The sequence below is a fragment of the Perca fluviatilis genome, chromosome 15 (assembly GCF_010015445.1).
Source record: "Perca fluviatilis chromosome 15, GENO_Pfluv_1.0, whole genome shotgun sequence".
NCBI lineage: Eukaryota > Metazoa > Chordata > Actinopteri > Perciformes > Percidae > Perca > Perca fluviatilis.
Window position 1 is genome coordinate 6072043 of NC_053126.1, and position 10251 is coordinate 6082293.

Consider the following 10251-nt stretch of genomic DNA (forward strand, 5'->3'; position numbering starts at 1 on the left):
AGAATAATCAAACTTGAGGGTATATACTGTGTAAGTACTCATTTAGTGTACTCAAGTTCGTAAATGCCAGTTTAAATGGCATCTGTACCCTACTGCATAGCGTGGCCCCGGTCAAATGTTACACTGCACTGCAGGTGATTTGTCTCATAACCCATACAGTCAACTTAAAGTTTACATTGGTAAAGCACAAGTCTGTGACCCGTTTTGTTTTCAGTCTGTTCTGAATGTAACCTTGTCCCGCACAAAGAGTCTTTGTTCCCAGTGTGGGAATACATTACAATGAGCCTGTGGCTGTCCATGTGAGTGGGGACTTTTTTAAACAAGAGGAGGATAATGGAGCCCTCCTGACCAGCAGCGTGCTGCGGACACATGTATTCAATCAACCAACAGTCATGTGAGCTTAAAATGCAATTTTTAAGTGCAAGGGACCAGTTTCAGATAAAAAACACGTCATGTTTCAGTGTATTTTGTCTTTCTGCTGATCACCTAATTAAGATGCTGAAGATGTAGTGTATTTGTCATAGTCTGTAGGAGAAGAGAAGAGCTTGTGAGAGGAATAAAGAGAGTGCTGACCTCGGCACAGCTTGAATAATATTACCAACAAAAATGTGAGCGTTCAGCCTACAACTGGCCCTGAATGTGCACTGTAATTGGTCCAGGCTTTCATCCAGATAGCTTAGAGACAATCTTTATCTGGAGGCACGCCAAAGTCAAGATGGTGCAGAGCTATTTAGAATAAGAAAAAACAATAGAAAAATACAGTACTTGTGCTCTACTGTACTAACACATTTTTGGCAAGGTAAACTTAAAATTGATAGGTTAAAAGATTAAAACCCTTTTTGTTTTACTGCCCTTAAGGTACTTTGTACTGCCTGAGCCTTAATTAAAGAAAGGCTTTTTTTGTCTGTAATTGCATAAAAGATCATCAAGATGTATTATTCAATAATTTTTTTTAAACTATTCTGTGTCATTCTCAGTACTCTGTAGGTATGCTCTTGCAAGCAAATTTGCTTGCCACAGGGCCACCTAGTGACGATACCACACAGTTACTACTTTCACCACAGAGCGTGTAGTACACAGGGAAGTATTTAGTATTACAGTCCATTAGTGGGAGCAATGTACATGACAAATAAATAAAAAAGTTTAAAGTCCCATATGCTCATATTCAGGTTCATACTTTGATTTTGGGTTTCAATTAGAACATGTTTAAGTCCCTCTTCCAAAAAAGGCCCAGTCAGCTCTTGATTGGTCAGCGTTTCTTGGCGTTCCACATCTGCGTATATGCACCGTCATCGAAGCCAGGGAATGACAGTAACGGCTCTGTAGCGGCACTTTCTACCTATATAGCAAAGTTGTGACATCACAAACGTACAGAAGTTCTCACCGCTTTTTTTAAGGCACAGATTCTGAACACCTAGACCTGCTTTATATTAACAAAAAAAAAATAACATGGAAATCTCACTTTTTACAATATGGGAATAAGATGAAAGCCACAAATACACAATATATCCATATCTTTTATTATTGTCTGACGATGAGCAAAGTACTGATGATACAATCACCATTTGGGAAGGACCACACAGGAAGTAACATCACTTTGGCCACACTAAAGTGGTAGAACTTACACAGTGCAAAATGCTTCGCTAAAAGCGTACGATGTTTGACACTGCAAATATACACGGCTTCTACAACATATTCACAGGTGAAGTGGGACTCTAAGACTCCAAATGAATGTCTGAAACATCCTCATATCAAATTGTAAAGTCATGCTTGTCACACAAAGTGCTGCGGTAGGCTATCCTACATCACTAGATGAAGCACAGAGTCAGTGAAGCATATGGGAAGCAGTGTTGGGGTTCCTTTTATAGGCTACATCATTGGTAGAAAATAACATTTTACAGCACGGCAGTGGTATCGGTCACATATTATATATGCTTTGATTTTTACCTTTCAGAGTGGGTACTTTTGTCTTTTCTTTTTTCTTTTTTTGCAGTCAAAAAAGGTAGAGGGATGTAATGTCAGCAGAAATTCACACAGACTTGCTCAAGCAAGAGTCAGAGCAATAAGAAGTGAGGTTGCCTTCAACTCTATAGGCACTCGTTTATCTGCATGCGTTGTCTTAACATGCCTCTGAGAGCTGAATATATATATATTTGAATTATTTCAAAACATCGCTATTGATGTCAGGAACAGATGTCTCACTGATGTAGAAAAAGGTAGTAAAAGCCCTACAGTATGTGAGCTCAAATGGTTCATGAGGTTATGTTGTTTCTGTAGCATGCGAAAGCTTGATGTAGCGTATAGGATACTGCCCTGCCGCAGGCCTGTACAGTACTCCCACTCTCCCGCTTTGATGCTGAGGCACGTAGCTGAATCTACCTTGTCGATAAATGCGCTGGATGCATGACCACAGACAGCGAAGCGGAGCCAGCCCGAGCTGCTCCGCAGGGATCTGAGACTGCACACAGTTTCAATACGGCCTTTCCTGTAACTGTTCTGAGCAGCTCGCAACATTGGATGCTACGGCAGAGGTGGGCTCAGAATGACTACATTTACGTCTGTAAATGGATTCAATTTAGTTTTTTTTTTTAGAGAACCAAAGGAACCAATTACAACCAAAGTGCAAACACTGACTCTCTTTTACTTCCAGCAAACCAAAGCTAATGCTGAAATAATAATAATAATAATAAAAAAACTCCACTCTGTATTAATATGTGACTTACGTCTGCTGTTTAGCAATCGGCATTAATCAGCGTTTCTGTAAATGTACCAGATTTTGCCCTGGAGGAAGCAAATTCAACCCTGACTCCCTGAGCAGAAACTAATCAAATGTTAATGACCAGAATTTGAATACCACTCATGTCTGAATGTGTACTTTTTATGATACTGGAGTGCACAAACAACTCGTTTTATTTTAATTTTTTTTACATTTGAGTGCACACATTACAGTAAACATTATTATCTTTTGTCCCACTGCCGGTTTGGTATTCAATCGGTCGCTTTTACTCACACCATTTCCTTTGAACCCTTTTTTGAACCAAACTAATTTGAAGTGAATGACAAAAATGGCACTTAATGTAGAAGGGGATGACTATATTTTAAAACATCGTCCAAATTCATGGTACAAGTCATATATATTTATATATAGAACTTACTCTAAGTCCTCTTGCTTACAATAACCAAGAGTGACACCTACTGCAGACGTGAGTCCTACCGCCAAATCTGTCTTCTTTTGGTTTTGATTTTACGCTTTCAACTTGTATCAGAGTGGTCTGAACGCATAGTTACAATGACGAGTAAGTATTTACTCTGCAGTGTTAAAACAGGGTCTCTATAGCAGCAGTTATGATATCTGTGTACATGCTCACGAACAGGAATCAATCTCTGATCCCTTGAAGCAAAAGCAGAATATGTCCCCTCCTCTTGAGGAGAGTTTGCACTTTCAGTCCAGCTTGGCCCTTTTGCTCAGTGATCAGTTCGGCCTTTCTAACAAAGAGCTGATCGTGGCGAGACTCCCCCGTTCCAAGCCATTTGTTTCCCCTAAAACTCTTTGGAGTTAGAGCGAGATACTGTATCTAGATGAGGTTTAAGTAACGCGAGGTGGCGTTTGGGCCTGTTGAAGAAGACTCGTGGATGAAAAGCTGGACCACTTTCCTTTAAGTGCCATCGTGTCACTGTAGCTGGCATCCTCGACAGTCATCCTCCGGCTCGGTGTTGTCAGAAGAGTAAGAGCTGTCCTCGCTCACTGTCAAATGCAACACAGGTATGTTAGACAGGAGTATAATATGACATATCAGTGTTTAGACACAAACCTCAGACATAAACACCCTAAACGCTTATTAACTTTGGAAAATATTCATGAAAATAAACTTGTGCGACTTACACCACTCTGTCTGTATGGGGAGGAAGGCCTTGTCACCGTTCTCTCTGATCATCTCCTCCATCTTATCCAGCAGGACTGACACGCTCCTGTCCTTGCCGGGTATCTTACTGTCCAGGACGTGGTAATAGTTCCCACAGTATTCGAGTAGTCTTTGCAGCTCCCTCCCACCCCGGAGAATGTGCTCCTCGATGGGCGTGCGGCCCAGCCAATCGCCACAGCTGAACAGCACCATGGTGTGGAGGCACGCGCTGTCACCAAACAGAGTCTCTATGTGAGCCAGGAGCGTCCGCCTCTTCCTGGCGGTGAGCGACGAGACGACGGGGAGGACCAGTAGCAGGGTGTGGGGTCCAGGTCGCAGGAGGGCCGCGCCGCGCTGGGACTCCTGGCGGATCCGCTTCGGGGTCCGCCGCACCGAGAACCAATCCCAGCCAGGGGTGTCGACGATTGTGATCCGACGGCCGGATACGAGCGCCTGCCTCCTGAGGCACAGCTCCGTCTCCTGGCCCGATTCAAAGTAGCGACGGCCTAGGATGGAGTTCCCCACCGAGCTCTTTCCGACACCCTTCCAGCCTAACAAGAGCAGTCTCAACTCTGTTGAGACGGACACAAGGAAAGAATGAGATATGAAGTAGAAGATAGTGAGAGAAAAAGTGGGAGAGAATGAGAAACTGCGAGGAATAGAAAAAAATATATATATACTGTATATTGATTGACCAGAATGAGTAAGCTGTTTCCTAGAACACCAATTCAGGACTTTTGTTTTCTCTGGAGAAGCCTTATGACACGTGCACTCATCTCTCTCCTCACTGCATGACTCACACACACACACACACACACACACACACACACACACACACACACACACACACACACACACACACACACACACACACACACACACACACACACACACACACACACACCCACCCACCCACCTCTGGGAGGTCCTCCGATCATCTGGTCCCTCTGTCTGGCGTGCTCCTCCATCCTCATCCTCTCCTCCTCCAGAGCTCTCCTGGCCTGCTCCTCCTCCAGTAAAATCAACTCGTTCACCTCAAAGTACCAGCCTGCGCGACAGCAATAAATGATCTATTGTTTTCAATCAGGTCTATGACACAGACAGTGTATTCATCCGTAATGCAGTAATATGACTTAATATGAATATTACATAATATGACAAACAAACCTTGGTTGTCAGTGATCATTTCCTCCACCTTTTCCATCAGCTCGGGTACCTGTGTGTTGTCTTCTGTGTCTTTCCGAGTGTTATCGAAGGCGTGGTACCTGCGGGTGAAAAACAAATACATTTTTTAAGGGGCACTCCGCCAATTTTACACATAAAGGTTACTTCACTCATTATGAGGAGTCATACTCAGCCTGTGAAAACAGTTGTATACTGTCTTCTGCAGCTCTGAAGGGAGCTTTCCAAAATTTCAAAAAAATTACCCCGGTGATGTCATAGTGATGTCATCGGGGTGATCAAAGCTTGGGCTTGAGACTTAAAGGACAATTCCGGGGCAAAATTAACCTAGGGGTTAATAACGTGTACCGAGTCGAACGCTCTCTGTCATCTGTTTTCATGCTAATCGAATGTGTCTGTCGCTATAGATTATAAAGACAGTAGCGTTAATGTTTACATGCGGCCGCCATCTTGGAAAACAGTCATAACCAGTTGAACGACGAACGCCATGCAACCAGTAACCAGTAACATAGCTCAAACACAGTGTTCGTGATTCGACTGCTCATGACTGTTATCCAAGACGGCGGCCGCATGTAAACATTAACGCTACTGTCTTTATAATCTATCTTTGTAATAAACTGTCTGTACACTTACAGAGTTCTCAATGCTTCGGTTTACATGTAGGGACCCTCATTATGCTACCGTTTAAGTGTGGTGCTATTTTGAGCCTTGTTAGTGGTGTAGAAATAGTGATTTACCCTGTGCCCCGAAAGCTAGCGTTAGCAGCTAAGCCCCGGTTTGCGGTAGCTAGTTTCAAGCTACAGACACATTCGATTAGCATGAAAACAGATGCCAGAGAGTGTTCGACTCGGTACACATATGTTATTAACCCCTAGGTTCATTTTGCGCCGGAATTGTCCTTTAAAGCCTGACACTATCAAGTGAATGTAGGATTGAGATAATAGGGACTAGAAAGTCAGGATATCTCTGCTGCTTTGTTCTTTTTTGAATATGTCGTGAGTCATCGAACTTTACAGAAATGCAATACTAAATCGCTGGAGTACCAGGTTTAAAAGATCAGATGTGTATGGATGCAGAAGTTAGCCTGTGAAAAGAATACTCCACCTACATTACCCACAATGCAACTCAACCGCTAACAGTTTAGTTGGAGATTTGGGTGTGTTACGCTCAAGGGGGTAAGCGAGCATCCGGAAAAGCGTACCTCCTATGGGGAGATTCTGAGGCTAACAAGCCATCACCTCCCGCTAGCATCCCATTGACTCCCATTCATTTTGGCGTCACTTTGACAGCGAATAACTTTACATCTGAAGCGTTTAAAGACTCTATTTGTCCGTTGTTTATTTCTAAAGAAACACAACAATGTATAAAAGGCTCCATTACCTTGTATCTCACGTTATGGCCCCGTAGCAGACGTTTTTGTAAAAATAGGCTATTATAGGCGATTGTGTCATCACCACGCAACTTTCTGTCGCACAGTAGAGAAATGACTGTATAATCAGGAGAAGCTCGCAGGCAATTGGAGGGACGTGGAGGCATACAGTCAAGGGAGAAGCCCATAGAGAGTCCATGAAAGCATCGGAACAAAATATTTCAGCAACGTTTTGATGGATTGGAAATACTTTGGTGTCTGGCAAGTGAATTCATATGAAGTAACATTTATCCACAAACAGATTTCTCTTGGCGCAGCTACCAGAAGACTTCCAACTTTCAGACAGGTTGCTCACGTCACATCTACGTCGTCAAGCTCAGTTGGAGGCTGCGCAGTAACGCTCAGCCAGCACCGGAAAAGTGCCATATGCTAGTAGCGGCTAATGTTGCTCGACACCCCCAGCTTTTATTCTTAACGATGCTGACTCAAGTGACATGAGGCATTTTTACAGAGTTTGCACAACTCCTTCTGGATCCGCAAAAGACTTTATACAACTTTTTGCACATATGCAGTAGTACTCCCCTGAGACATGTACAGAGGCTTTGATGCTATTTAACTGCTGCTACACTCTTTGAGTTCCCCTTTAAGCTGTCTATTTACCTGCTGCTTCAACCACAAGATTCAGTAATTATCTGTGATCATTGTGCTTGCACTAACAAAGACACGTTCCTTTGTTTACAGATGGCTAACTCAAAGAGAGAAGAGAGACAATGTACCTGCTTCCACATCTCTCCACCAGCCACTGCAGGGACTCTCCGGTGTTCTCGATGTGCTCCTCAATGAAGACCTCTTTGGGCAGCTTGTCCACCCCGGTAAAGACCACCATGGAGTACCTCCAGGTCCCTCCACCCAGGGCCCCCAGCTGCTCCTCTGCGGCCCTCCTCTCCGTCTCGCTGAAGGGCTGGGTGACCGACACCACCAGCAGGATGGCGTGGGGCCCAGGAGGGCAGAGAATGGCCCCCATGCACGGCCCCTCGCTGTCCAGGCTCTGCGGGGCCCGTGGCGGGTTGTCCGACTCGGCGCCGGCATTGTCTTCGTTGTCAGCTTCGGCGTTGTCCTCTGGGTCACCGGGGACGGCCCACGGCGGGGTGTCCACCACAGTGACCCGTCGGCCGTAGATCTCCGTCTGGCCAACGTTGCTGTGAGTGGTCTCTGTCCCAACGTCGAAGACCTCATCCCCCAGGATGCTGTTGGCGGTGGAGGTCTTACCAGACTGTGGTCCCCCCAGGATCAGCAGCCTGCGCTCAGGGGGGTGTCGGCCCCTGGGGTCCCCTGTTGAAACACAGCAAGATTAAACTGGAGGTTCCCCACAAGGATGGGTCTGTTGACTTAATTTTCTGGCCGCTACATGAAGCACAGCGGTTGTCCCCCGAAGGAAATGCTCTTTATCCTTTCTTTTGCTTTAATCTCCGGTTCTGTCTCTAAAGTATGGTCCACAGAGTGCTTTTTTCATAGCTCCTGCATTCTTTTCACTTCAACATATATCCCTCTCCAACTTGTGCACTCTCCCTCATTTCTGTCCTCACTCGACAGATTTCCTCTGAGAAGGGCGCTTCTTATCTGAGTTCCATGTAACATTATACCTCTTCTCCTTAACTGCCTACACTTTCACTCTTGTCCTTATCCCATTCTCTCCCCCTAACCTCCCTCCCAGCCTGCCTCCTCTTTGTTTTCATCCGTCCTTATAGCCTTTGGGAAAATTGGGTCAGAGAGGTGGAACCTTGGACTCCCAGAGAGAATGACATGTGTACAGAAAATGAATTTTAGTAAAAGGTACACAAAGAAGATATAGTTTTGATTAACGGCATCACAGAAGAATACGAATATTCCGAGGCTGCCGAGAGGAACGACGCCTGGCCTGTGTGGATGACAAGAGAGGGAGAACACAGAGGGAGGAGAGGGAAGTTTATGGATTTACCCCTGTTACTCACCACTGCTGACACTTTCCATGTGAGCTGCTAAACACAGAAAGTTGACTCAAGCAACAGTTTCACAGTATTATGGATGTTGTGGTCCATATAATGAAGTGGCTCTGAGAGTTAAGCCCCGACGCTGCAACTGAATGAATGAATGGTGATGATGGGGGGAACATGCGGCGAGGTGTGCAGCTAAGAATGAAAAGCCACTCACCAGTGTCAGAGGCAGAGGACACAGCAGCCATCTTGTGTGTAGAACCTCTGGCTTCCTCCTCCTCAGCCCCCCTCCTCCTTCTCCTTCTCGCCTCCACGGTGGCTTCCTCTTCTTGCCTCTTCAGAAAGCGATGGATCCTGAGTGGCGTGCGAAAGGCTGGCAGCTCAAATGCTTCTTGGCTCTCTCTTTCACTCTAACCCTCATTCTACTGCAGTGTTACTCACTCTATCCTCTGTTCTCTGTTTCTACCCCTGCCTTCCTTTCTCTCTTCATACCTCCTCTGCCATTCAACCTCTCCCCCTCTCTTCTCTCTCTCTTTTTTTTTTTTAAATCTGTTTTCCTCCACACCCCCTCTACCCACTATGGCTCTTTTCTGTCCTTTACCCTGTAGCTTCTCTCCCCTTTTCCTCGTCTCCCTATGCTCCGTCTTTTGTTTTATTTATCTGGCCAAGCAGAGGGGAAAGATTGTGCAATGCAGGAGACTGTAAGCCAAATCTATCTCTGCTGCAGCAGTTCCACGAAGACGTCTCGTCATTTTTCTTAGGTAAAACAGAGGAAGCTGTTCCTCCCACTCGCTTGTATCACACAGCAGCAGCAGCAGCAGCAGCAGCGTGGCACCGTATGCAGACTGCAGTCAGGAGGACAGATAGAAAGATGGATAGACAGAGAGAGAGGGAGAGAAAGAGAGGGAGGGAGCACTCTGTTCTCTGTTTACAGCTGGACATATTCCCCAGATGCTGCATCATGCACAAACACAACTATTTATATGATGCCTGCAGACATAGAAACATTGAGGCAGGGGAGGGGATGTATACTGCATGAATACATTTAAATATTGATATTTATGCAGCCATGCAGCTTACATAATACATGAAAGCTCCCATAAATAGCAGATGGCGTTAATTGCATTGAATTCCAAGCACTGTCATCAAAATGTGAGTCATTTCTGAAGGATGTTGAACTCAAAAAATGATAAAAAATCATCCTGAACGTCTGAGCCCATCCTTGGCTCCTTAACAGGTTGATCATGTACGCTGTGTGGCGGGATACATTCACGGACCCAAGCAAAATCACGTTTAAAAACAAACATTAGTTGTACGCACTTTAAAGAATAAAAATAACCATATTGATACAATTCATAACGTTTTGTTGACGTACTTTCGGACTGGGGCGTTGTTTTAAGTCTGTAGCGTCGCAGCTGTTTCGAACCAACAACTGAAGAGCAATTAGGGCGATGACGCCACTTTTCCGTACATTGTAAAACGTGTCGTACTCACGTAGCCTTCCTCCCGCCGTACGCCGACTTGTAGTGTCGTAAAAAAAAAAAAGCTTCCCTGGATAAAATTGCGAAAAAGATGCTGAAAAACAAATGTATAGGAATTGATGTTCCACTGGGGGAAAATATGCAAAGATGGCAAACTGAATGGGAGGCAGAGTTTAATGCTAGACACTACCATAAATTACAGAAGACTGTGACCGGGAAAAGGGTTACTTCGCTGAGTTTACACCAGAGAATGTCTAATAAGGGGAGAACTTCCACTCTCTGGAAAATTCCGGGTTGGTACAATGGGGCTAATAGGGAGTGAGGTAGGGAGTGAACAGGCTCTC

General features: G+C 44.9%; 1 protein-coding gene across 2 annotated transcripts; it reads right to left on the minus strand.

Moving 5' to 3' along the window:
* Positions 1 to 1499: 1499 nt before the first annotated feature.
* On the minus strand, positions 1500 to 9922 carry si:dkey-110g7.8 (GTPase IMAP family member 8). 2 transcript variants are annotated; one of them, XM_039826322.1, is made up of 7 exons: positions 9802 to 9922; positions 8644 to 9271; positions 7230 to 7785; positions 5070 to 5167; positions 4819 to 4950; positions 3884 to 4474; positions 1500 to 3745 (listed from the first exon to the last, which is right to left on the minus strand). In XM_039826322.1, the coding sequence occupies exons 2-7, from the start codon at positions 8672 to 8674 to the stop codon at positions 3672 to 3674; spliced, it is 1482 nt and encodes a 493-aa protein (XP_039682256.1). In that variant the 5' UTR covers positions 8675 to 9271; positions 9802 to 9922; the 3' UTR covers positions 1500 to 3671. The 2 variants fall into 2 exon arrangements, with proteins under 2 accessions (XP_039682256.1, XP_039682255.1); XM_039826321.1 differs by having other exon boundaries at positions 9507 to 9903.
* Between the last annotated feature and the right edge of the window lie 329 nt (positions 9923 to 10251).